At 48.1% G+C, this 27,404-nt stretch overlaps 2 protein-coding genes across 3 annotated transcripts; one reads left to right on the top strand and one right to left on the bottom strand.

The window, feature by feature from the left end:
• Positions 1-284: 284 nt before the first annotated feature.
• Positions 285-21,277, top strand: LOC134862711 (calmodulin-regulated spectrin-associated protein 3-like). Of its 2 annotated transcripts, XM_063880730.1 has the most exons (18): positions 285-502; positions 8,395-8,669; positions 8,838-8,978; positions 9,580-9,660; positions 9,806-9,841; positions 13,059-13,197; positions 13,421-13,560; positions 13,828-13,921; positions 13,993-14,044; positions 14,377-14,438; positions 14,565-14,595; positions 14,686-17,008; positions 17,320-17,441; positions 17,530-17,786; positions 18,230-18,323; positions 18,413-18,513; positions 18,599-18,717; positions 19,422-21,277. In XM_063880730.1, exons 1-18 carry the CDS (start codon positions 367-369, stop codon positions 19,779-19,781), a joined length of 4,563 nt encoding a protein of 1,520 aa, XP_063736800.1. In that variant the 5' UTR covers positions 285-366; the 3' UTR covers positions 19,782-21,277. The 2 variants fall into 2 exon arrangements, with proteins under 2 accessions (XP_063736800.1, XP_063736801.1); XM_063880731.1 differs by lacking the exon at positions 9,806-9,841.
• Positions 21,278-22,384: 1,107 nt separating this feature from the next.
• On the bottom strand, positions 22,385-26,820 carry LOC134862703 (uncharacterized). The gene is made up of 8 exons (XM_063880720.1): positions 26,764-26,820; positions 25,535-25,594; positions 24,941-25,022; positions 24,665-24,785; positions 24,061-24,200; positions 23,793-23,956; positions 23,057-23,477; positions 22,385-22,906 (listed from the first exon to the last, which is right to left on the bottom strand). Coding segments are annotated over exons 1-8 (1,512 nt in total). The 5' UTR covers positions 26,766-26,820.
• Positions 26,821-27,404: the final 584 nt, after the last annotated feature.

Raw genomic sequence — 27,404 nt, 5'->3', positions numbered from 1 at the left:
CCCTAAACCCTTAAAGTACGCCCTAAACCCTTAAAGTACGCCCTAAACCCTTAAAGCACGCCCTAAACTGTAACACTGTAACAGCAGTGGCTCAGTCAGTAGGGGCTTGGACTGGGAATCATAGGGTACATACTTAAAGTGTGCCCTAGAAAGGACGGACTGAATCAAGTTCCCATCATGGTTTATTCAGAAGATAAGTGTCAAATATAGATTCAGTCAATGCTCGCCCCCCCCCCCCCCCATAAAGTCAGTGTAGAACCGCCCCTGCAGAGTCTGCATCACAGGGTCCTCCTCCTCCTCCTCCTCCTCCTCGCTCTCTCGCTCTTTCTTCCTCCCCGCTCTCTCTTCCTCTTCCTCTCCCCGGTCATGGTGGACTCTCCCGGCGCAATGAAGAAGAGCCTCCCGGTTCCGGAGCTCCAGCCTCTGGACCAGTACGACCACAGCCGGGCGAAGACCTCCGCCAGTGTCCGCTGGCTGCTGAACAAAGCGTACGGATCTGCAGGTACCCTTCCTCCTCCTCCTCCTCCTCCTCCTCCTCCTCCTCCTCCTCCTCCTCCAGACTCCTCTTCCTCCGCTCTCTGCCCGCTCTGAGGCTCTTCTGGGTGGGGCTCCATCTTCCATCCTCCCGCTGCTGCTGCTGGAGCTCCTGCACCCTCAGCACCGCTCGGATCCCTCCGCGCTGTGTCAGGCTGCAGGAACAACAGAACTGTGTCTGCAGAATGAAACCATATAAATGTGAACGTGCATGTGAGTGTTGACCCCCCCCCCTGCATGCTGTCATCGCTGCGGTGCAACAAAGCTTTTTGTCGGGGAGGAGGGTGTGTGTGTTCGGCCTGCGGAGCCTCCAGCAGCCTGCAGCAGAACCACGTTTCATATTCATATAGATATATAAAGATATAGCGCCCATTAGCCACCATTATCGATGGACAGATTAGGGGGGGGGTATTATTGTATGTGTATGGGTTGACTGTAAACGGGTCTCCTGTGCTGTGTGTGTGTGTGTGTGTGTGTGTGTGTGTGTGTGTGTGTGTGTGTGTAATACTGACACACACACACACACACACACACACACACACACACACACACACACACACTCTGCAGAGGTGCATGGCCAGGTGACAGCAGAGGTGGAGGATACCTGGAGTGTTAAACCCTATTGTATTCAGGATACTTGAGTACTTCCATTTTTCATTTTCAACTTCCCTGCATTTATCTGAATCATCCTTGTTTGTTGTATTCATTTAAAAACTATAATACAAACGATTCTATATATTGTGAGTATTGTACTGTCTCCTCTACAGCTCCGTTGATTGTTGAGATAACTTTAGAGACAAGTGACTGTTTATTCACAATCAGTCTCCTGTTGTATGTGTGTCTCAGCAGGGGGGCTTCACTGGAAAATGCCCCCCAGTGCCTCGTTTACTATTAATGGAGCCCTGAAGAAAAATATCCCAGGAAAGAATCTCCTCTGATTCAGAATTACTCCTCCAGAAAGAGGAGGAGCGCTCTGTAAAGAGTCCTCTCCTGCTGATGTTCAGGTGTATATCACTATGTAGTGTCTCTACTTTAAAGAGTCCTCTCCTGCTGATGTTCAGGTGTATATCAGTATGTAGTGTCTCTACTTTAAAGAGTCCTCTCCTGCTGATGTTCAGGTGTATATCAGTATGTAGTGTCTCTACTTTAAAGAGTCCTCTCCTGCTGATGTTCAGGTGTATATCAGTATGTAGTGTCTCTACTTTAAAGAGTCCTCTCCTGCTGATGTTCAGGTGTATATCAGTATGTAGTGTCTCTACTTTAAAGAGTCCTCTCCTGCTGATGTTCAGGTGTATATCAGTATGTAGTGTCTCTACTTTAAAGAGTCCTCTCCTGCTGATGTTCAGGTGTATATCAGTATGTAGTGTCTCTACTTTAAAGAGTCCTCTCCTGATGTTCAGGTGTATATCAGTATGTAGAGTCTCTACTTTAAAGAGTCCTCTCCTGCTGATGTTCAGGTGTATATCAGTATGTAGTGTCTCTACTTTAAAGAGTCCTCTCCTGCTGATGTTCAGGTGTATATCAGTATGTAGTGTCTCTACTTTAAAGAGTCCTCTCCTGCTGATGTTCAGGTGTATATCAGTATGTAGAGTCTCTACTTTAAAGAGTCCTCTCCTGCTGATGTTCAGGTGTATATCAGTATGTAGTGTCTCTACTTTAAAGAGTCCTCTCCTGCTGATGTTCAGGTGTATATCAGTATGTAGAGTCTCTACTTTAAAGAGTCCTCTCCTGCTGATGTTCAGGTGTATATCAGTATGTAGCGTCTCTACTTTAAAGAGTCCTCTCCTGCTGATGTTCAGGTGTATATCAGTATGTAGAGTCTCTACTTTAAAGAGTCCTCTCCTGCTGATGTTCAGGTGTATATCAGTATGTAGTGTCTCTACTTTAAAGAGTCCTCTCCTGCTGATGTTCAGGTGTATATCAGTATGTAGAGTCTCTACTTTAAAGAGTCCTCTCCTGCTGATGTTCAGGTGTATATCAGTATGTAGTGTCTCTACTTTAAAGAGTCCTCTCCTGCTGATGTTCAGGTGTATATCAGTATGTAGAGTCTCTACTTTAAAGAGTCCTCTCCTGCTGATGTTCAGGTGTATATCAGTATGTGGAGTCTCTACTTTAAAGAGTCCTCTCCTGCTGATGTTCAGGTGTATATCAGTATGTAGTGTCTCTACTTTAAAGAGTCCTCTCCTGCTGATGTTCAGGTGTATATCAGTATGTAGAGTCTCTACTTTAAAGAGTCCTCTCCTGCTGATGTTCAGGTGTATATCAGTATGTAGAGTCTCTACTTTAAAGAGTCCTCTCCTGCTGATGTTCAGGTGTATATCAGTATGTAGTGTCTCTACTTTAAAGAGTCCTCTTCATTTGTATTTCCTCCTCATGGATGAGATGTTTTATGCTCAGCTGGTTCCTGCTCTGTAGTCCAGTCTCATCTACACTCCCATTGCTCCCATTATTCCCATTATCCTCCCTGGTGATGGCAGCCTTTTCCTCCCAGAGCTGCAGAAAGTTTAACCCCTAGCAGTGTGTGTTACTGCAGGAGTGTGTGAGTCCAGGCTGTTCAGAGTGTGTTTATCCTCAGGACACTGCGTGCAGTCCTCTCTCTCCGCTGGGTGAGAGAGGGGAGTGTTCCTCTCAGAGTCTCAGTGAGATGTGCAGAGAGACAGCCCATAATCGCTCAGACCTCCAGAGAACCCATGCCCACTCTGAGAAGTCCTCTCACATCTCCAGGATTATCCTCCAGCCCTGGAATATGGGTCAGGCGTGTGTTTCTGTGCTCAGGGTAGAGTCTATGTAGAGAGAGAGAGAGACACACACACACACACACACACACACACACACACACACACACACACACTTGCTCATGCAGAAGACAGCATCATCTCGTCCTGCAGGCTCTCTGCTGTCAGAGACTTTTAAAGACTTGTAACCTGACTGGACAGACCATAATGACCTGAGACTCCACTTGGTTTGAAGAGAGGATTTAAAAAGGTTTTCAACGTGGGTAAACAAGTCACCCCCCTTTCTGGAAGTATCCCCGTCTTATTCATGTACTCAATAAAGTCAATCAGAACTGGTAGAAATAAACGCCCATTTTGGTTTAATGTGAAATCCATGCTGACAACACAGGGGTCTGAGCGCTGACAGCTTAGTGAGCAGCAGAAGAATCGTTCAGTCCCGTACCGGTTTTTATCGTCCTATCGTACTGTACCGTGTTGAACCGTGTGACGACCGTATGTTCTTGCCGTGTCATACCGTGTGGTTCGTCTGTACCGTACTGTCCGGTTGTATCGTGCTACCGTACTGTAACGTGAAAAAGTTTTACCGTACTGACCGTACTGTACCTTGTACTTTGATCGACTGTAAAAGTACTACCTACTGTACCGTACTGTACCGGTTTAACCGTGTGGTAAAAGTACTGTACCGTGTTGTATCGGTTGTATCGTACTGTATCGGTTTTTACGTACGTACCGTTTTGCCTGTGGTATCGTACTGTACCGTACTGTATCGTTTGTATCGTACTGTACCGTTTGTAATTGTATCGTACTAGTAAACCATTGGTTTTGAAACCGTAAACACAGGTTGAGCGTGTTAGTAAGGAAGTACGTGTCGTACCGTGTTGGTATCGTACCGTACCGTACTGTATCCGTGTTGTACCGTGTGGTATCGTACCGTATCGTTCTGTGCCGTGTCATACCGTGTGGTATCGTACTGTACCGTACTGTACCGTGTTGTATCGTGTCGTACCGTACTGTAACGTGACGTACCGTACTGTACCGTACTGTACCGTGTTGTATCGTGTTGTATCGTACTGTAACGTGACGTACCGTACTGTACCGTACTGTACCGTGTTGTACCGTGTGGTATCGTACTGTACCGTGTTGTATCGTGTTGTATCGTACTGTACCGTACTGTATCGTGTTGTATCGTACTGTACCGTGTTGTATCGTGTTGTATCGTACTGTACCGTACTGTATCGTGTTGTATCGTACTGTACCGTGTTGTATCGTGTTGTATCGTACTGTACCGTGTTGTATCGTGTTGTATCGTACTGTATCGTGTGGTATCGTACTGTACCGTGTTGTACCGTGTGGTATCGTACTGTACCGTACTGTATCGTGTTGTATCGTACTGTACCGTGTTGTATCGTGTTGTATCGTACTGTACCGTGTTGTACCGTACTGTACCGTGTTGTATCGTGTTGTATGGTACTGTACCGTGTCGTACCGTGTTGTATCGTACTGTACCGTGTTGTATCGTGTTGTATCGTACTGTACCGTGTTGTATCGTACTGTACCGTGTCATACCGTGTTGTATCGTACTGTACCGTGTTGTATCGTGTTGTATCGTACTGTACCGTGTTGTATCGTGTTGTATCGTACTGTACCGTGTTGTATCGTACTGTACCGTGTTGTATCGTACTGTACCGTGTTGTATCGTGTTGTATCGCACTGTACCGTGTTGTATCGTACTGTACCGTGTCGTATCGTGTTGTATCGTACTGTACCGTGTTGTATCGTGTTGTATCGTACTGTACCGTGTTGTATCGTGTTGTATCGTACTGTACCGTGTCGTATCGTGTTGTATCGTACTGTACCGTGTTGTATCGTGTTGTATCGTACTGTACCGTGTCGTATCGTGTTGTATCGTACTGTACCGTGTTGTATCGTACTGTACCGTGTTGTATCGTGTTGTATCGTACTGTACCGTGTCGTACCGTACTGTACCGTGTTGTATCGTACTGTACTGTGTTGTATCGTGTTGTATCGTACTGTACCGTGTTGTATCGTGTTGTATCGTACTGTACTGTGTTGTATCGTGTTGTATCGTACTGTACTGTGTTGTATCGTGTTGTATCGTACTGTACCGTGTCGTACCGTACTGTACCGTGTTGTATCGTGTCGTACCGTACTGTACCGTGTTGTATCGTGTTGTATCGTACTGTACCGTGTTGTATCGTACTGTACTGTGTTGTATCGTGTTGTATCGTACTGTACTGTGTTGTATCGTGTTGTATCATACTGTACCATGTCGTACCGTACTGTACCGTGTTGTATCGTGTCGTACCGTACTGTACCGTGTTGTATCGTGTTGTATCGTACTGTACCGTGTTGTATCGTACTGTACCGTGTCATACCGTGTTGTATCGTACTGTACCGTGTTGTATCGTGTTGTATCGTACTGTACCGTGTGGTATCGTGTTGTATCGTACTGTACCGTGTTGTATCGTGTTGTATCGTACTGTACCGTGTTGTATCGTACTGTACCGTGTCGTACCTTACTGTACTGTGTTGTATCGTGTTGTACCGTGTTGTATCGTACTGTACCGTGTTGTACCGTGTTGTATCGTACTGTACCGTGTCGTACCGTACTGTACCATGTTGTATCGTGTTGTATCGTACTGTACCGTGTTGTATCGTACTGTACCGTGTTGTATCGTGTTGTATCGTACTGTACCGTGTTGTATCGTGTTGTATCGTACTGTACCGTGTTGTATCGTGTTGTATCGTACTGTACCGTGTTGTATCGTGTTGTATCATACTGTACCGTGTCGTACCGTACTGTACCGTGTTGAATCGTGTTGTACCGTACTGTACCGTGTCGTACCGTACTGTACCGTGTTGTATCGTGTTGTATCGTACTGTACCGTGTTGTATCGTACTGTACCGTGTTGTATCGTACTGTACCGTGTTGTATCATACTGTACCGTGTTGTATCGTGTTGTATCGTACTGTACCGTGTTGTATCGTGTTGTATCATACTGTACCGTGTCGTACCGTACTGTACCGTGTTGTATCGTGTTGTATCGTACTGTACCGTGTTGTATCGTGTTGTATCATACTGTACCGTGTCGTACCGTACTGTACCGTGTTGTATCGTGTTGTATCGTACTGTACCGTGTTGTATCGTACTGTACCGTGTCGTACCGTACTGTACCGTGTTGTATCGTACTGTACCGTGTCGTACCGTACTGTACCGTGTCGTACCGTGTTGTATCGTACTGTACCGTGTTGTATCGTACTGTACCGTGTTGTATCGTACTGTACCGTGTCGTACCGTACTGTACCGTGTCGTACCGTACTGTACCGTGTTGTATCGTGTTGTATCGTACTGTACCGTGTTGTATCGTGTTGTATCGTACTGTACCGTGTTGTATCGCACTGTACCGTGTCGTACCGTACTGTACCGTGTTGTATCGTACTGTACCGTGTTGTATCGTGTTGTATCGTACTGTACCGTGTTGTATCGTACTGTACCGTGTTGTATCGTGTTGTATCGTACTGTACCGTGTTGTATCGTGTTGTATCGTACTGTACCGTGTCGTACCGTACTGTACCGTGTTGTATCGTGTTGTATCGTACTGTACCGTGTTGTATCGTACTGTACCGTGTTGTATCGCGTTGTATCGTACTGTACCGTGTTGTATCGTACTGTACCGTGTTGTATCGTGTTGTATCGTACTGTACCGTGTTGTATCGTGTTGTATCATACTGTACCGTGTTGTATCGTGTTGTATCGTACTGTACCGTGTTGTACCGTGTTGTATCGTACTGTACCGTGTTGTATCGTATCGTGTTGTATCGTACTGTACCGTGTTGTATCGTGTTGTATCGTACTGTACCGTGTTGTATCGTGTTGTATCGTACTGTACCGTGTTGTATCGTGTTGTATCATACTGTACCGTGTCGTATCGTGCTGTATCCGTGTGTATGGTGTTGTATCGTACTGTACCGTGTTGTATCGTGTTGTATCGTACTGTACCGTTGTTGTATCGTGTTGTATCGTACTGTACCGTGTTGTATCGTGTTGTATCGTACTGTACCGTGTTGTATCGTGTTGTATCGTACTGTACCTGTTGTATCGTGTTGTATCGTACTGTACCGTGTCGTACCGTACTGTACCGTGTTGTATCGTACTGTACCGTGTCGTACCGTACTGTACCGTGTTGTATCGTGTTGTATCGTACTGTACCGTACTGTACCGTGTTGTACCGTGTTGTATCGTGTTGTATCGTACTGTACCGTACTGTACCGTGTTGTACCGTGTTGTATCGTACTGTACCGTGTCGTACCGTACTGTACCGTGTTGTATCGTGTTGTATCGTACTGTACCGTACTGTACCGTGTTGTATCGTGTTGTATCGTACTGTACCGTACTGTACCGTGTTGTATCGTGTTGTATCGTACTGTACCGTGTTGTATCATACTGTACCGTGTCGTACCGTGTTGTATCGTGTTGTATCGTACTGTACCGTGTTGTACCGTACTGTACCGTGTTGTATCGTACTGTACCGTGTCATACCGTACTGTACCGTGTCGTACCGTGTTGTATCGCACTGTACCGTGTTGTATCGTACTGTACCGTGTCGTATCGTACTGTACCGTGTCGTACTGTGTCGTATCGTACTGTACCGTGTCGTATCGTACTGTACTGTGTTGTATCGTACTGTACCGTGTCGTATCGTACTGTACCGTGTCGTACCGTGTTGTATCGTACTGTACTGTGTCGTATCGTACTGTACCGTGTCGTACCGTGTCGTACCGTACTGTACCGCGTCGTATCGTACTGTACCGTGTTGTACCGTGTCGTACCGTACTGTACCGTGTCGTACCGTACTGTACCGTGTCGTATCGTACTGTACCGTATTGTATTTGATCCTGTCTTATCGTATCGGCTCACAGTGGATTGTATCTTACTGTAGTGTCGTATCCTTCACCTGTTCCTCTCGTTTCATATCTCATCGTATCAAATTGTATGTTCTTTCATATCGTGTTGAATCGCCGAGTATTACTCCACATTGTTAATGAAATGATCGTCTCGCATTACACCTTTAGTAATCTTCTCTTCTCGCTTCGCTTTTTACAGAGAATGTGCCGGTGGAGTTGCGGGAGCCATTTTACCGGGACCAGTATGAGCAGAAGCACCTGAAGCCGGCGCTGGTCCAGCTGCTGGCTTCCCCGGAGATATACTGCCGGGCCCGGGCGCTGCAGCTGGCGTCGCAGGGGGTCTCCCAGCCGGCGGCGCAGGGGCAGGCAGATAACGGCGCCCTGCTGCAGCTGCTCGTTAAGAAGGGCTTTGGCCCTAAGGTCCAGGATGTAGACGTGACCGAGGACGACCTCAGCGCCGTGCCAATCAACACGGTGCCTGGGAATTATCTACTCTTCATTCTGTCCCTTCTTTTGCAATACTTGTTAATTAATTAATTATTGTAAAGGTCCGGATCCTGATCTCCCTCTGTATTCAGTCCTGATTGTGTTTTATTTATTATGCACTAATGTGTGTGCGTGCTCCTGCTGTGATTGGTGCAGAAGGCCCACCTGGCTCTGATTGACGGCCTGATGTCGCTGGCTGCTAACGAGGCAGTGGGTAGGGTGAAGATGGCGGCGGAGGCGGAGCTAACGGGCGCTGGCGCTCCGTGGGAGAACGCCCTGCTGTTCTGGGTCAACAGGGTGGGACGCACGTTCATAACCTTTATTTAATATTCCATTACTATTATATTTATATCTTTTGTTTGTATTGTTATTGTGATGGAAACTTCTGAAGCAATGGAGACGAAACAGAGAGACACGGGAGAGCAGGAACTTGATGGTAAAACACTGTTGGGTTTATTCGGAGTTACGGCCGGAGAATTGACAAGACATTTACTGCTGACACGAAACTAGAAACTGTCATCTAGGTCACAGATAAGGTGTTTACCGGAGCATAGTGGGCCAGATAAACTGGAGCTAGCTGTCCCTAAATAATAAAGCCAATCTTAGGTCGGCATGAGCTCGTACCCACTGTGGGAACAACAAGGCCTCGGAAGCCCAGGCTGCCCCCCCCTCAATGAAGATAACAGCCACTGCAAGGCCGAAAAACTATGCTGTGGCAAAACAGACAGAGGAAGGAGACAATGATGCACTAGGTCAAAGGTTAAACACCTAAGCGAAATATTCCCTAACAGTTATATTTCCATTTCTTTTTGTAAATAGCAGGACTTTATTATCATAAAAAAACAACCAGTGATTTATTTATGTATTCATTATCATTGTGTTGTTTATCTTCTTATAGCTGAACCAGAAGTTGAGAGAAACCACTGAAGAAGAGGAGCCCAGCAAGACATGCACCGACCTGCAGACTGCTCAGGACTCGGTAAACACACACACACACACAAACACAAACACACACAAACACACACACACCATGTTTTGCAGCCTTCTCTCATTCTGTGTGTTCGTTGCTTCTAACATCGACCTTGCTTCTCCCCCCACCCCACTAATGCCTTGCTCTCGAGCAGTGTCAATCCAACCGTTGGTACTGGAAGCTTGTCCCCGTAAGTGTCTCTTCCTCTCTGAGTCAAACACGTGCATTATTTAAAGTGCCTTCAGGCTGCGTTCACACTGCAGGCAGGAAGTGGATAAAATCACATGTTCACACTGGACTCCGTGATTAAAACCAAAACAGATCTGAGTAATACATTTGAATCGGGACCTGCCGTGTGAACGTATCCTCAGTGTGTGTTAAATATCTGCTGAGCTTTTATAAATACAACTGTTTATGAAGATGTTACTTCAGTTTCCTCTCAAACTGCCTAGATAATCAGAGACAGGGGGGGGGGGGGAGGCGACTCATGTCCCCCACTGAGTATTAAAGATGCAATGTGTGGTACTTCAGATTCAAATTACCCGCCGAAACTCTGAGACACAAACAAAAAATACAAAACTGCTCTGACACCTTGTAAACGATCCTTTATAGCCCAACATTAGCCTCCTTTAGCTTAGCGGTGGAGACGTGAAGTCATGTGACCGTGCTGTAGTTCCTTTATAGCCCAACATTAGCCTCCTTTAGCTTAGCGGTGGAGACGTGAAGTCATGTGACCGTGCTGTAGTTCCTTTATAGCCCAACATTAGCCTCCTTTAGTTTAGCGGTGGTGAGGTGAAGTCATGTGACCGTGCTGTAGTTCCTTTATAGCCCAACATTAGCCTCCTTTAGTTTAGCGGTGGTGACCTGAAGTCATGTGACCGTGCTGTAGTTCCTTTATAGCCCAACATTAGCCTCCTTTAGCTTAGTGGTGGTGACCTGAAGTCATGTGACCGTGCTGTAGTTCCTCTATAGCCCAACATTAGCCTCCTTTAGTTTAGCGGTGGTGACGTGAAGTCATGTGACCGTGCTGTAGTTCCTTCATAGCCCAACATTAGCCTCCTTTAGCTTAGCAGTGGAGACGTGAAGTCATGTGACCGTGCTGTAGTTCCTTCATAGCCCAACATTAGCCTCCTTTAGCTTAGCGGTGGTGACGTGAAGTCATGTGACCCTGCTGTAGTTCCTTTATAGCCCAACATTAGCCTCCTTTAGCTTAGCGGTGGTGACGTGAAGTCATGTGACCCTGCTGTAGTTCCTTTATAGCCCAACATTAGCCTCCTTTAGCTTAGCGGTGGTGAGGTGAAGTCATGTGACTGTGCTGTAGTTCCTTTATAGCCCAACATTAGCCTCCTTTAGCTTAGCGGTGTAGACCTGAAGTCATGTGACCGTGCTGTAGTTCCTTTATAGCCCAACATTAGCCTCCTTTAGCTTAGCGGTGGTGACGTGAAGTCACGTGACCGTGCTGTAGTTCCTCTATAGCCCAACATTAGCCTCCTTTAGCTTAGCGGTGGTGACGTGAAGTCACGTGACCGTGCTGTAGTTCCTTTATAGCCCAACATTAGCCTCCTTTAGCTTAGCGGTGGAGACGTGAAGTCATGTGACCGTGCTGTAGTTCCTCTATAGCCCAACATTAGCCGCCTTTAGCTTAGCGGTGGAGACGTGAAGTCATGTGACACATTGCACCTTTAAACCCTTCAGTTTCTCCCCCTCTCTCCCCTCTTACCTGTGCCATTGTGGTCTCCTCGATGAACGACCCCCCCTCTCATTTATCTCCCTCTATCTGCCTCCCCCGTCCAGCATGCTATCGCTTTTTGTTTGAAGGAGTCGGGGAATAAACCTCCAGTGGTAACGTATAACCCCTCGCTCTTTACCCCACTCCCCCCTCTCACTAACCTCTCGTCCAACCCGAACCTGGATAGTTTTGTAGATATTAACAGAACTCTGCGTTAAAGGTGTTACACAGCCCAGTGTCAGGAGGAATACATCATGAGTGTCGATCATTGTCATATGATTTAAGTGTGTCCTTTGCAGGCCACTGTAGCCAGTGCGCCACCCGGTGACGTGTTAAGGTAATAGCGGTTTTAGACTCGGAGTTGGTAGGCATGCAGTGCACATGTTCTCTGTACATGGTTCTCAAGAAAGTAAGCACTGTCCCGTGCTCTGTGACTCCTTGTACATACACACATGTATGTTTGAATAAGTAACAACAACTTTAACACTTTCATTTGGCATTTACAGAAAAGTCAATAAACCATTAATCATTTTAGAAATGATCAATAATCACAATAAGAAGGCTGCAGACAGACGGACGGGCAGACAGACAGGCAGACAGACAGACAGACTGATAGACAGACTGATAGACAGACGGAAAGACGGACAGACAGACTGACAGACAGACTGATAGACAGACGGAAAGACGGACAGACAGACTGACAGACAGACTGATAGACAGACAGACAGACAGACGGACGGACGGACGGACGGACGAACAGACAGACAGACAGACGGGCAGACAGACAGACGGGCAGACAGACAGTCGGACGGACGGACAGACAGACAGACTGATAGACGGAAAGACGGACAGACGGACGGACGAACAGACAGACAGACGGACAGACAGGCAGACAGACAGACGGGCAGACAGACAGTCGGACGGGCAGACAGACAGACGGACAGACAGACCGATAGATAGACGGACAGACGGACCGACAGACAGACAGGCAGACGGGCAGACAGACAGACGGGCAGACAGACAGTCGGACGGACAGACGGGCAGACAGACAGACAGACCGATAGATAGACAGAAAGACGGACAGACAGACGGACCGACAGACAGACAGACGGGCAGGCAGGCAGGCAGGCAGACGGACAGACGGACGGGCAGACAGGCAGACAGACAGGCAGGCAGGCTCCTCTGACCCGGCTGTGGAACCTGCCGCTTTCTTTGGATAAATGTCTCGTTTATTTTCTGATTATGTTTTTCTGACGTGATCAGAGTTCTGCTGCATGGACCCTGGAGGAACGAGGCCTCCATCACTTTAACATCACTTCATTTTCAGTTTGAAACCTTTGCACTGCACCTTCTGGTGTGTGTGTGTGTGTGTGTGTGTGTGTGTGTGTGTGTGTGTGTGTGTGTGTGTGTGTGTGTGTGTGTGTGTGTGTGTGTGTGTGTGTGTGTGTGTGTGTGTCACTGGTCTTGCGCTTTGTTTCTGTGGGTTTCTTTTATCTGCAGTTTTCCTGGAGTTTGGCTGCTGTCGTAGTTTAGTCTCGATGGTTTTAATCCTAATTTTCATTTCTTATGATCCCCCTCTCGTCCCATCATCCGTCCATTTGTTGGTTCTGTTTCCTCGCACAACTCTCCCTATCGCTCACCGTCTCCTGTCTGCCCCCTCCCCTTCTTTCTCCCTCAGATCCGCTACAGGAAGGACCGGGTTCAGTCCAAGCTGACGCCCACCTTCCCGCTGGTGACCGGAGTCAAAGACCTGTCCAACGGCTGCGCCATTGCTGCAGCGCTGCACTACTACTGCCCCCAGCTGCTGCCTTTAGAGGGTACACACACACACACACACACACACACACACACACACACACACACACACACACACACACACACACACACACACACACACACACACACACACACACACACACACACACACACACACACACACACACACACACACACACACACACACACACACACACGATTACATATTTATCTCTAGCGGATGTATGTAAAAGTTTTTCCAGTAATGTGTGTGTGTGTTTCCAGATGTGTGTCTGAAGGACACCATGTCGCTGGCCGACAGTCTCTACAACCTGCAGCTGATCAGAGAGTTCTGTGAGAGCAGTCTGCAGAGCTGCTGCCCACTGGCTGTGGAGGACATGCTGTACGCCCCCCCCACCCTGCACGTACGTATCAACTCTCTCCACATGCACACTGATATTAATGTACCGCAGAAGCATTAGTACAATGAGTGGGGAGCAGTGTGCAAGGAAGGCATGCACGACTGGTGACGTGTCAAAATGATCTTCATGAGTCACCATTTTTATACAATGTGCAGCCACAATAAGTTGAAACAGTATCTCTTCCTCTCTTTGTAATGAGTCCCGCAGGATGTCTTTTGTTTGTGTCCTGCCCTTTATAATATCTCCATGCTGACCTCTCCTGTTCCTCAGCTGAACATCATGAGCTTCATAGCCGAGCTGCTGGACTGGTTCGAGGTGAAGAAGCCTGAATTTGTGCAGCCCGTTCAACCCATCGACCTCACAGGTCAGTAAAACACTTCTGTTCTCCAACAATAAATATCATCATCCTCTAAAACTGTAGGTCCTGTCTTTCAGATGTCTCCAGGTTGCTGGACTGCACCAGTCCTGTGGGCGGAAACAGCAACAGGTACACCCTCCCACTAACACCCCCACCGCCGGGCATGAGCGTTCTCTGATGTGATAAGATCCTGAATCTATCCGGACCTTTACTACGCCAGATAAACCCGAATGAACCTGAGAAATGTAGTGAACTAGTAGCAGGTTCAGGGTTACACCTCGTCTTTATTTATCTTATAAACTATGGGATGCTTCAAACTGAATTGAATTAGAAAGACTGTTGGCAAATTAGCAGGAGCAGGATGGACCAAAAACACATTCAGAAAAGCACTGACCTCCAGACCAGTGGACAGGAAGTGTGTTGTATTTGTTCATGATGAGAGTTGTATTTCTGTGTTTCAGTGGTTCTCCTGCTTTCATCTTCAAACAACCCTTTGTGCCCATCAGCTCCCCAGTGTCCCCAGGTAAGAAACACCTAGTAGTGGAGCAGTACATACCAGTAAAGGTGAATACCCTCCATCATTAATGTAAGCAACATATTCTTTAATAGACTTTTTAACTTGAGATCTTTTCTTGTTGTGTCTTTCCAGAAAACAAAAGTTGGACAAAGAAACAAATCAGGTAGTTATACTCCAGGGTCTTCTTCCATTGGCTTCCATTGTCTCTGCTTATACGTTCTTGTTTTCACAACCCATCCGTTGGTCCTTGCAGCCGTCCTCTGTCGGCGGTGACGTTCAGCATCCCATTCGGGCTGGACAGTGATGTCGACATTGTGATGGGAAACCCGATCGATGCTGTCTTTCGCTCCATCAGCTCGGACAGCCTCTCCGCTGGCATCCCTGCCATGACCTCCTCTGTGAAGCCTTGTGTCCCGTACAGCCCGTCGGAGGACCTGAGCCAACTGGTCAGCACTTCAGCCCCATCGCAGCGCTCGTCCTGGGGCCCGTACGCCCATACAACGCCCCTGGGAGAGCTACCCACCATCGAGGAGGCCCTGCAGGTGGTGCAGACCCCCAAGAAGGGAAGGACACCAGAGAAAAGTGGAAAAGGAGTGTTGGGATCGAGACCCGAGCCTAGGTTACGTCCCGAAGGAGCCCCTGCAGGTTTCTTCCTGCACTCCCCCGAGGAGGATCAGCTCAGCAGCTCCGCTCCCTGTCGCTCCGGAGTCCTCCACCGGCCAATCGGTGGGGAAGTGGGAGGCAATGAAAGAAGAGGAAGAGGAGAGACGAAGGAGAGGGCAGGACGGACCTCTGATATGTCCCGTGATGACGACTCTGTTCTGCGGGACGGCAGCATGGACTCTTCTGAAGCATCGGATGATACGCCCAGAAACGCCCCGGGTAACATGCGACCCGGCAGCGGGCGCCAGGGAAACAGCAACAGTCCACGCATGACCAGCTTTGCAGAGCGACGGGACCACAGAAGAAGACATCCTGCTGCTGCTGGAGGGGAGTCGGCCTCTGCTCCGACAACCCCAGGGACTCCTCATACGCCCTCCACCCCAGCAGGGGAACCTGGACACCAGGACAGCCCCGGCTTCAGAGGTCCTGAACCAGTCTCTGAGGCCTGGGAGTTAGGCGCTCGCCTGGAGGAAAAACGCAAAAGCATCGAAGCCCAAAAAAGACGCATCGAAGCCATCTTTGCCAAGCACAGACAGAGGCTCGGAAAAACTGCCTTTTTGCAACTGAAAAGAGAGCAAGGAGAGGGGGGAGGGGCGGGAGCTGAGGAGGCTAATCTCACCCTGGAGGAGAGCCTCACTTGCATGGAGGCGCAACTGAAACAGGAGGAGGAGAGGGAAGAGAAGGAGAAAGAGAAGCCATCTGTTACCAACCCTCCCCGGTTTGAGAAGCAGGTCACATTCTCCATTGAAAGTAAGACATTTCAAGAGAAGGTGGGAGAGGCTGCCTTCGTGGAGTGCAACGAGGTGGTACAGAAGCTGAGTGAAGCTCTGCAGTCTCTACAGAAGGACATGCAGAAACTCACAGATCAGCAGCAGCAGCTCATGAGCAACCAAAGACCCACAAACACATCCAGAACCGCTTCAAAATCCACACCTAGAAGTACCGCCAAAACACCCCCTCACACCCCGACAAAGACACCTCCAAGAACCCCAACCAAGTCTTCTTCGAGGAGCATCAGCAAAGCCTGGATGATCCCTGCTCTCGGTGCTGCCAACTCCCCGTCCCGGCGCTCTCACCTTCCACCCTCCTCCGCCTCCCCAAAGACTATCATCTCGTCCTCCTGCCCGACTCCTCGCACAAAGATCCAGTCCTCCTCGACTCACCGCAGCCCGAAGCACCATCCTCGTGCCCAAAATCCTCCTCACCCAAGACCCTCCGAACTCAAGTTTCCCACATACAACCGGGCCTTGGCACCGACACACAACGTGGACACCCTCCCCCATTTGAGGCGGGTTTCCCCCAGCAAGTATCAGGACCAGTCGTCCTCTTCCTTCCGAATCGGTGGGCCTCGGACTCCTGAAGACTCTCTGCACGGTGTCCAGCAACCGCAAGCTGATGGAAATACCTCGGACACGGCCTCCAGTGAGACCCCGACTCAGTTCAGCATGGACCTGGAGGACATGGAGGCTGTGGGAGGGCTGCCGGTCTTACCTCGACATGATCGGCAGACAGGTCGAAGCAGCTCCGGGGCGCCCTCCGAGTGCTCCTTTGAGAGCGAGTCTTTGTCTCTTTCTGCTGCTTTAGGTGCAGAAGGTGCAGGGAAAAGATGCAGCATGATCGAGGTGTCGCTGTCCTCTGTTGGAGGGCCGGAGGGGGGCAGCGACGTACCAACGGATGAAGGGCAGGAGTTTTCTTCAGATTCTATGAGCGACCACACAGAGTCTGGGGTGGATCCTGCAGGTGGACTCGCTGCTGACCCTCTGGACCCCGTAGAGCAGCCGGACCTGGCAGCAGGAGGTGGTTGTTTGCCCGAACAGGAAGCTGAATCCGAAGCACAACGGACGGAACCTTTGGAAGAAAGTCTGGAGCAAAACGAGCCCGGGCCAAGAGGAGGGATCGGATTCTTCTTTCAGGTGAGTGATGGTAAACAACACAGAAGTGAACAAAGATTTAAATACAGCAGGGCCGAAGGGAGGAAGGCGTGAAGTGGCGAAGGGAGGAAGGGAGGAAGGGGCGAAGGGAGGAAGGGAGGAAGGGGCGAAGGGAGGAAGGGAGGAAGGGGCGAAGGGATGGAGGGATAAAGGGGCGAAGGGGTTAAGGGGTGAAGGGGTTAAGGGGTGAAGGGGTTAAGGGGTGAAGGGACGGAGGGATAATTCTGCCATGACAGTCGGTGTATGATTCTGTGTTTATGATGCTGTTTGTGTGTGTGGTTGTATGGTTGCAGGGGGAGGTGCACAGTGAGGAGGAGATGGCCCAGCGCAGAGCTCTGCTCCTGGAGAAACAGCAGAGGAGAGCTGAGGAGCTGAGGAAGAGGAGGCAGGTGAACGAGCAGGAGAGGGAGAACAGGTAACTCGTTGTAGATTACTGTCATGGTGTAGTGGAATAGTTACCATCCATCCCTGAGGGAAAGTAACCCCACTCCTCTCGGTTACAGACCCTGCTCCACCCCCCCTGCAGGCCACACCTCCCCCTCCCCCACTCCTCCCGATACACCTTTCAGGCGGGGAACCTTCACGAGACTGGAGTACGAGCGGCGGCACCAACTCAAGATCATGGACAACTTCGACAAAAGGCTCCAGGAGAAACTCAGCAGTCAGGGACACTCCTCCGCCAAGAAGACCCGGTCCCGTCCTCGCAGTATGACCCGCGAGGAGACCAAGCTGTCCCTGAGTCCCGCCAAGGGAACCGCCGGTACTGGAAACCAGTAACTTAGAAGGGTGTTGCAGATGATTCAGGACTCTGAAGTCCCTTACGAGGGCTGGCTGCATATTATCCTGCTTATTACACAACTACTCACTAAATAACTCAATAATGTGACTGATGGGACATTTTATATGTAGGAAACTGTGAGACTCTTTTAGTCCTAAGAGTCCCTTTCCTGCCCAGTCTGCTCTGATTGGTTTGCTCCCCGACTCTGTTATGATTGGTCAACAGCTTAGAGATGTCCCGCCCCTTAGCCTATCGCGTACAATGTGTTGGAGCACTAGCCAATAGGAGCGTGAGTGTTCCACAGTGTTCAGTCGGCCTCTTCGTCCTCAGCAGCGATCTGCGATACAGAAATAATGGAGCGACCAATTGCAATCCACTTTTCCACTAACCCGTATTTTCCTTTCTCGTTTCGTCTGTTCCTCCAGGCGCTAAGTTGACCAAAGTCCACTCGAACCCCTCCCTTAACCTGACGGTGCTGGACGAGCCCGGGAACAGAACCCCCCCTAAGAAAGCCCTGAGGTAAACTGCTGCAGAGATTTATAGATACTATCTTCATATATTGCTCTGGTGCATTTATATAATACAGATCTGAACTGCTCTTCCTCCAGCAGTCGCCCAGACTCCCCGTTAGTCTGTGTGACCCCGACTAAACTGGTGAATCAGAACGGAGAGAAGGACGGTGAGGCCCCGGCAGCCCCCGAGTACACCGGTGCAGTACTAATACCTGCTATTGAGTACATATATTTCTAAAGTACTTGTGTTGGTACTCAGGTTGGACCTCTTTGTGTCTGCAGGTCCCAAACTGTTCAAGGAGCCGAGCTTCAAGTCCAACAAGTTCATCATCCACAACGCTCTGTCGCGCTGTTGCCTCGCGGGGAAGGTCAACGAGACTCAGAAGAACAAGACCGTGGAGGTACGCCTCCCTGAGAAACGCCTCCCTGAGGAACGCCTCGAGAAATACACAACATTTAAATCGTAACGTGCATTAAAAATCCTACTGAAGGTGTCAATAGAAAGATACGTATGATTCATATAGTCTGCTGTCAGGGGGTCGGTTAGGGTTAGAGGAATTGTAGCGGCCAAATCCTAGAAGCTATAACAGAACATGTTCTTAAGAGTCCAGGCAAGAGTCTCCGTTGGCATGATCCAATATCATTTAACGAAAGAACACAGTTTCCTTCCGAAGTCCTTCCTGTGGCTCTCGTTGAGGCTCCACCCGGTACAGAACGCTGTGCCTACTGGTGCTCTGCTCCCACCTCCACCTGTCTCCCATATATACATTAAACCCAGTGCCCAAACATGCCTTCAAATTAAGAGCATAGAAACTACTTTAACTCACTTGAATAAAAACACTAAATGATAACAATAAAACATTCACTTCAAACAAAAACAGAACGTAAAGAAACGATGAACTATTCCATTACATACACTTACTGTTTGGCACTTTGTTTACTCAAATAAAGTCTGTATGGTATATATTAGTGACAGTGATTGATAAATGACTAGGAAAAGTCTTATGATAGAAAAAGCAAAATGCATATTTACATATAGACTCAGTAAAACCCCTGAGATCCTCACGGCAGATAAAGGTGTATTAATGTTTGGCTCCGCCCCTAGGAGATGGAGAAGAGTCCCGCCCACCACTTCCTGATCCTCTTCCGGGACTCCAGCTGTCAGTTCCGGGGCGTTTACACCCTGAACCCGGACTCTCAGGAGCTGGTGCGGCTGAGCGGCGTTGGCCCGCGCTCCGTCAGCTCCGCCCAGGTGGAGTCCATCTACAAGTACAGCTCGGACAGGAAGCAGTTCAGCGCCATCCCCTCCAAGACCATGGGCATGAGCGTGGACGCCTTCACCATCCCCGGCAGCCTCTGGCATGCAGGAGGTGCAGCAGGAGGAGCAGTAGGAGGAGGTGCAGCAGGAGGAGGAGGAGGCAGCCGCAGGGCCAGCATCACCAAGAAGGCCATCATCTCCAAGTGAGACTCGGACGAAGTTTAGAGAAGACTGTTTCCAGTTTATTTCAGGTGAGGCTTCAGAGAGCTGCAGCGTCTGGATGAGATTATTCTGAGGAAATGTTCTGGACCCGAGCGATCATCTCTGAAATATTATTCACATTATAATTCAGAAATATATTAACCAGGAGGATTAGGGTTACCTGTGGAAACATCTTGAGATCTGACCACCCACACACAACGTGGACACCCTCCCCCATTTGTGGCGGGTCTCCCCAGCAAGTATCAGGACCAGTCGTCCTCTTCCTTCCCAATCGGCGGGCCTTGGACTCCTGAAGACTCTCCAAAGGGTCCAGCAGCCGCAACTCGATCGAAACACCTCAGACACGGCTGGATTCTCCAAAACTGAATTCTGTGAAAAATTTGAGAAATCTTTTCTGAAATCGAGGAGAAAAATCTAAATTCTGAGAAAAAGGACTGAATTTATGTCAGAATTTTGCCGAAAAAGTTTGTGAAAAAAATCTAAAATTTAGAAAAAATCGAAAATTTAGAAAAAAATCTAAATTCCGACTCTTTTCTGTTGGTCCGATCTTCACGTGACCCTGATCCTCTTCCGTATCTCGAGGAGCGTGCTGTGATTGTATTTTCAGTCTGTTCACAGTCTCTGATGTGTTCACATGTTTTTACCAAATATCGCCCTCACTGCGATCAGGATGTTGCACTTTGGATAAATCTGGATGATTGTGCATACTTTGGATTTACTAGAAATACAAAATGCTATAAAAATCATTTGTACCCCCCCCCTTATTAAAGTGTATGAACAGCACAGCTTCTCCTGCTGAACCTAGCAGAGGAATGTTTTGTAATATCCCCCCCCCCCCTCCTGAGTTTCATACATCCAGACAGACAACAGGAAAGGCCTTCTCGTGTTTGATTTTGTAGGATCAAAGCACACTATGTCGTTGAAGGATAGCCATAAGCGTCCGATGCCGGAGAAGGACTGCTTCTTAGCCATTCAAACACTGACACCATGTGATCATACTTCATCACAATGCCTGCACTCCCTGCCGGGACGGGGTCTCATCACAAGGTGGTCCAGGCCCCCGATGCGTCAGAGGGACATTTTAACTGCCAGAAACATGCTGCATGCTGGGTAGTTATTCTGTGGGAGGGTTGGAGTTATAGACGGCTGGTTTGCATCAATCTGTTAACAAGCTAACCAAGCTAGCCAGCGACCGACCAGCAGCTCCTTCCTTCTGTGGGGGGGAATATTCTCTGGTGGGCTCAGGAGAGCTGTAGTGCCGTCGGGCTGGCATTACACTAAACATAGTGTACATTAAATCTGGTATGGACATTTCTTGGTGTCTACAGCTGCTAGACACACCTTTAGTGAGACAACAGAAGGAAGGGAATACATGGTCGTTTTTATGGAGGCAGGGTGAAGGAAGGTGTTGACCCCCCCTCCCGGCAGCAGAGCGCTCCCAGTTAGAAAGACGTGTTTCAGACCAGCATTCCTGTGTGAAATAAAACAACTGGATTAAACTGCAAAATGTTTCTGTCTCTGCTTTTCGTTCACAGATTAAAATGAATTCATGTTCAGATTTGTGGAGAGAGTATATCACAAAGCTTTTTGGAATATTTTTGACAAACTATTCTTTAGTTTGTCCTTTTTTTAAACATTTACTTTGTCAATATTTATCCAAAAACTACACTGGCTTTTTGGTTCATATTTTCTACATCATCCACCATCTTCTCCCGCTGATCCTTCAGGGTCTCGGAGGTAACAGCTCCAGCAGAGAGCCCCATTCTTCTCTTTCCCTGGCCACATCAACCAGCTCTGACTGGGGGATTCCAAGGCGCTCCCAGGCCAGCGAAGACATATAGTCCCTCCACCTGGTCCTAGGTCTACCCCTCGGTCTCTTCCCAGCTGGACGTGCCTGGAACACCTCCCTAGGGAGGCGCCCAGGTGGCTTCCTCACTAGGTGCCCGAACCACCTCAACTGGCTCCTTTCAGCGCGAAGGAGCAGCGGTTCTACTCCGAGTCCCTCCCGGATGACTGAACTTCTTACCTTATCCCTAAGGGAGATGCCAGCCACCCTGCGGAGAAATCCCATTTCGGCAGCTTGTACCCACTTGTACCCGCTTGTATGGACTGTCATATGTTTTAGAATTCCTTACTGGGACATTTTCTATACTTTTCAACATTTCCTTTCCAAATATTTTTCCATATTTTGTGCCTTTTTTTTATCCAGTTTATATCATAAAAGACCAAAGTCTAAAGTCTTTACATGTTTTCTTTGATCTAAGAAACGCTGTGCTCTTCCACTCTTAGAATCCAAAGGTCTCGGTCCAAACAGCTCTTTCCTCTGTCTGTCTCTCCTCCATCAAAACCCGTTCTTAGTGTTTAAACGTCATAACATCCAAAAACACAGATTTTTGTTCTGTGAATTATTTTCACACAAACAATCCAACACCAAAGAATTTTTCCATCCCAGAAATAATCAGTTTAATAAATACAATTATTCCTCTGAAGAGTCAGGAATAAATCAAGACGTCTGAGGACGGTTTGTTTTGGTTTTTATTGCACCTTCCTCAGAACACAGCAGGAGCTCAGACACAGTCATGGGAATATTAGTTATTATATATCAGCTGATCGGGGTGGGGTTTAATGGGGGTGATAGGGATGATGGGGTGACGGGGATGATGGGGGTGATGAGGGTGATGAGGGTGATGGGGGTGGTGGGGATGATGGGGGTGATGGGGATGATGGGGTGATGGGGTGATGAGGGTGATGGGGGTGATGGGGGTGATGGTGGGGATGGGGTGACGGGGATGATGGGGTGATGGGGTGATGAGGGTGATGGGGGTGATGGGGGGTGGTGGGGATGATGGGGGTGGTGGGGATGATGGGGGTGGTGGGGGTGATGGTGGGGATGGGGTGACGGGGTGATGAGGGTGATGGGGTGATGGGGGTGATGGGGGTGGTGGGGATGATGGGGGTGATGGGGGTGATGGTGGGGATGGGGATGATGGGGGTGATGGAGATGATGTGGGGATGATGTGGGTGATGTGGGTGATGGGGATGATGGGGGTGATGGGGGGGATGGGGATGATGTGGGTGATGTGGGTGATGGGGGGGATGGGGGTGATGGGCTGCAGGTGCAAAGCTTCACCACAGACTCATCGTTCATACGTCAGCCCCCCCCCACCCCAGTCGATTTCCACTCTGGGGGGGTAACTGGCGTATAAATGGCTTTATCTGACGGTGAAACATTCCTTTAAATTAAAGCATTGCTAGTGAGCCTCCTCTTGGGGGGTGTCAGCTCGTGGCCCCCCAGTGCTGAGGGCGAGGGGGAGGGTGGTGCTGTTCCCCAGGGGGGCGTCGGGCTGCAGGGAGGGGCTCACTGAAGCGGCGGGGGCAGGGGTCGGGTCCTGCACGATGACGGTGGAGGTGGGGGGGTTGCTGGACGAGGGACTGGCGTCAGATTGGGGGAAGGCGGGGGGCTCTGAGGAGTTGGATGCTGAGGACAGGTTGGAGGCGGGGGTGAGAACGGGGGAGTCGGAGAGTGTGTGTGGGAGGGGGGGGTCGGCAGAGTCTGTGGGGGAGAGGGGAGTAGTCGGCCCGGGGGTGTGAGGGGGGGTCGGCTCCTGAGGATCCGTGCAAACTACACCCCCCTCGGCCACGTACCACACCTCGTTGTGCCTGTTCAACAGCTTCAAGGGACTACACACACACGCACACACACACACACACACACACACACACACACACACACACACACACACACACACACACACACACACACACACACACACACACACACACACACACACACACACACACACACACACACACACACACACACACACACACACACACACACACACACATTTAGCAGTGAGCTCGTACAGCCTCCTCGTTCAGTGTTGTCTTATCTTTCAGACCTTTTATCAACAGAGATGTTATTTGGTGTCCTGGTGTGTGTAACCCTACTTGGTAATGGAACTGGTTGTGGTTCTGCTGGTGGAGTGTGTGTACCTGTCGTATCCCACTCCGTAGTGGTAGCTGTGGTTGTACGAGGCTCCGACCCTAGCCAGCTCTTTGGTCAGGAGGTGGGCGTGCAGCCGGGAGGTGACGGACAGCATCCAGCCCCCGTACCCCCGCACATACACATCCATCTCCGGCATCTCCGTGAAGTACAGCTACACACACACACACACACACACACACACACACACACACACACACCATCAATGTTGGGCTATAAAGGAACTACAGCAGTGTGTTGATATCTGAATCTCTGAACCTTGTCATTGGTTGGCGCTGGCGGCTCATCCTGATAGGCTGCCGGCAGCGGGAAGCTGAGTGTGTAGACGGCTGGTTCCCACATCCTGGTCTCCTCCGGGATCTTCACCAGGACGGGGGCGGTCATCTCCATCTGGACTCCTGATGACACACACACAGAAACACTGAGTTAACAGGAAGCACTGCAGGGGATCAGGGGAAACCTGTACCGGGTTTCACCATGAAACTAAGACCCTAAATTATAAAACATTTTGGAAGAATTTTGAGTTTGAGATTCAAAAAACTGGCTTTTTGTAGATTACCTTTTTCTCAGATTTTTCAGAATGATGATTTTTTTCAGAGTTTTTCAAAAATTAAGATCGTTTTCAAAAGTGTTGACTTTTTCAGAATTATTACCTTGATATCAAAATTCTGACTTTTCTCAATTCTGATCTTATTTAGAATTGTATTTGTTCATGACATTTTTCCTGAATTCTGACAGTTCTGAGATTATAGTCAGAGTTATGACACGTGTTATAGCCAGGCTCATATTCCTGACATGTTACAGCCAGAGGTTTCCACATGTGTCTGTAACGGAAGGGTCTGATCTGTGGAGGTCTCCTCACCCCCCTCGTTGGCCCCGGTGATGAACTGGAAGAGTCTCCTGAAGGCCATCGCTGCTCCCACTCCCATAAAATAAGCCTCTGCATCTGTGGACACCCAGCGGGTCGGACTGTAGTGGCGCACCTGGACACACACACACACACACACACACACACACACACACACACAGAAGTTTAACAATGATTATGAAAATATATATCTGTTACTTGATTCCAGCCATCAGTAACAAACTTTAACAAACCCCTGACACACACACACACACACACAGACACACACACCTCATATTCGTCTGTTTTGCAGACCAGCTGATATTCCAGGCACTCCTTGGACTCGGTGCAGAAGCTGCTGTTGGAGCTTGGTCTGTAACAGAGATAGAAACTTCACTCTTCATGAGCAAGGTTTGCAATTTGCTTTTCAAAATAAAGGTCACTTTTAAATATCAGCTTTCTGCCACAGATTGAAATGTAAAGGCTGTGGAACGCCCTCCCTGACCACCTGAGGGCCACAGACTACAGATGTCTTTAAAAGAAACCTAAAAACACATCTTTCTAAAAAAGCATTTTGCTAAACGTCTTTTATAGGTTCTCCTTTTAACTCGAACCGTTTAACTTTTGAGATTGCTGAAATGAAAAGTGCAATTCAAATAAAATGTATAATTAATATAAAGACAACAATCCAAGATGTTTGGTCAAATAGGATCCCTGTCCCTGAAGCCAAACCCTTTCCAGCAGAGACTCGTCATGGCCCCACAAACAAAGGTCTACTTCATCACTCCTCCTTTAGTACCTCTACTCCCTGACTCTGGCTGCGTGGTTGGTTTTTTCTGACTGGTTCATTGGATGTGCTCAATGGTCCTGCAGGGATCCACTTACCCGACGCTTCCTTCAGCAGCGACGGCGAGGGTCAGAAACGCCAAAACTGAGACGAAAGCCCTGAGGAAGAAAGGAGGACGAGTGATAAAGAAATACTCTGACTGAAATACTGCAGCCTGGGATCACTGGGAGATTTACCCGAGTATTTTATACTTCTACTATGTTTACATTTATTTAATAACTTGGGCGATCCATCTTGCATTAATCATTTATCCAAAATACACCAAAACTCATATCTATTTTACTCACTTTGTCTATTTTTATTTGTACCCCATGCAGAGTGCCGCAGGAACGAGTCCGAAAACCCGGAAGTGAGTCAGCATTTTACAACTTCCGGTTCCCTCGTCTTAGAGTCAGTGGGATTTCGGAAAATATCTCGAAATAAAGTCTGTGGCTGACACAAATTTAAGAGACGGATAACGTTTTGTTCTACGACATTAAACACATCAGCAGTGACCCCACAGGTCTTATTTTTTTACAATATTCCAAAATCCTACGGAGAAATCGCATTGCTTTGTTGTCGAAGGAACTCATGAAGCTTACTTCCGGGTTGGCCTAAAGAAATACGTCATCCCTTTGGCGCTCTGTTCTACAAGAAGTCACAAAATATAAATACACAAAAACTACTGACAGTAAAATATATGGCAATTGTTCAGAGTTTGAAGTGGAGAGTGTAGATTTAAAAGACGATAGTGTTTAAAAGAAATGTGCAAAATATTCAGAGGGTTAAAATTAACTCCACATAATTATTATTTTTAAATATAAAAAATATAATTAAAAATAATACAAAGTTATACAATAATAATAAAAACTATAAATAAAATAATAAATAAATAAGAAAGGACATTTAAAAAAAGAAAGAAAGTCTAGTCCAAAGAATTAGACAGGATAGATTTGCAGAGTGAGCTCTTTGAAGGCATCAGTGCTGCAGTCCTGAGTTTCACTGCAGGAAACGAGACACGTGTCTCAGACGATGCAAAGACAGAGAAGTGCTGCATCATCAGGCTCACTGCCTCCAATCAAAGGCGTTCGAGGTCAAACAGAAACAGCTCTTCACATCCCTCCATCACAACCTCCGATCAACCAAACATCTCATTCACAGACAGAGAAAGATCAGATATTTAGGACAAGATGCAGCAGGAAGAGTCTGCACCTCCTGAAGAAACTGCTCCCAATGTTCTGGTATTATGGCTCATGACGAAGGGAGAGAATAAAGAGCTGGTACTCACATAGTGCTGGTCCAACTGCAGGGAGGAGAGAGGAGAGACTGCAGTCTGCTGCACTCTGACTGCAGAGAGGAGGAGGAGGAGGAGGAGGAGGGGGAGGGGCTGATGAAGCTCACCGGACACATGATCAGTCTGCCGTCATCAAGGAGACATTAAAGAGGCCCTGTTCCTCTCCTGTAGGCCTATAGGTGTTAGTGCAGGTCAATGGTCTGCAGAGGCTGAAATCCCTGAGTTCCTCCAGAGGGAGTTTCTCTCTTTAAACTGTTTTCATACACTCAGTCATTTTGGATACTTATCTTCTCTAACATGTCTTCGTTCAGACTACTGTAAAGAAACCTCTAAATCCACATCGTCATTTTTTATGTTTTGTAAAGGATGCTTGATTTTCAAATGAGTAATTTTTTAATCAAAGTTTCTGAGTTTTCATTTAGCTTATATAATATAAGAACACACCCCTAATTATTTCATGAGACATCATCTCATATTAAACTTTTATTCTGTACATATTTTACTTTCATCTCATACAAATGTATTTATTTTTGATCCTCTTGATCTCTGAGGGACTCCCTCTCTTTTTATTAGTTTTTCCTTTTGTTTTTGTGTCATTGTCCATAATTTGTATTCATGTATACCCTGTGAGGAAA

The sequence above is a fragment of the Eleginops maclovinus genome, chromosome 4, assembly GCF_036324505.1.
Source record: "Eleginops maclovinus isolate JMC-PN-2008 ecotype Puerto Natales chromosome 4, JC_Emac_rtc_rv5, whole genome shotgun sequence".
In the NCBI taxonomy this organism is placed as follows: Eukaryota; Metazoa; Chordata; class Actinopteri; order Perciformes; family Eleginopidae; genus Eleginops; species Eleginops maclovinus.
This window is presented reverse-complemented; position numbering and strand designations above follow the sequence as displayed.

Bases quoted from the DNA above. Each gene is read 5' to 3' on its own strand.
- LOC134862711 (XM_063880730.1), top strand. From the start codon at position 367: ATGGTGGACTCTCCCGGCGCAATGAAGAAGAGCCTCCCGGTTCCGGAG. The intron at 13,198-13,420 runs GTACACACACAC...GTGTGTTTCCAG, and splicing joins CCAGCTGCTGCCTTTAGAGG to ATGTGTGTCTGAAGGACACC. The intron at 17,009-17,319 runs GTGAGTGATGGT...GTATGGTTGCAG, and splicing joins GGATCGGATTCTTCTTTCAG to GGGGAGGTGCACAGTGAGGA.
- LOC134862703 (XM_063880720.1), bottom strand. The intron at 23,957-24,060 runs GTTCAGAGATTC...GTGTGTGTGTAG, and splicing joins CAGCGCCAACCAATGACAAG to CTGTACTTCACGGAGATGCC. The intron at 23,478-23,792 runs GTACACACACTC...GTGTGTGTGTAG, and splicing joins TACGGAGTGGGATACGACAG to TCCCTTGAAGCTGTTGAACA.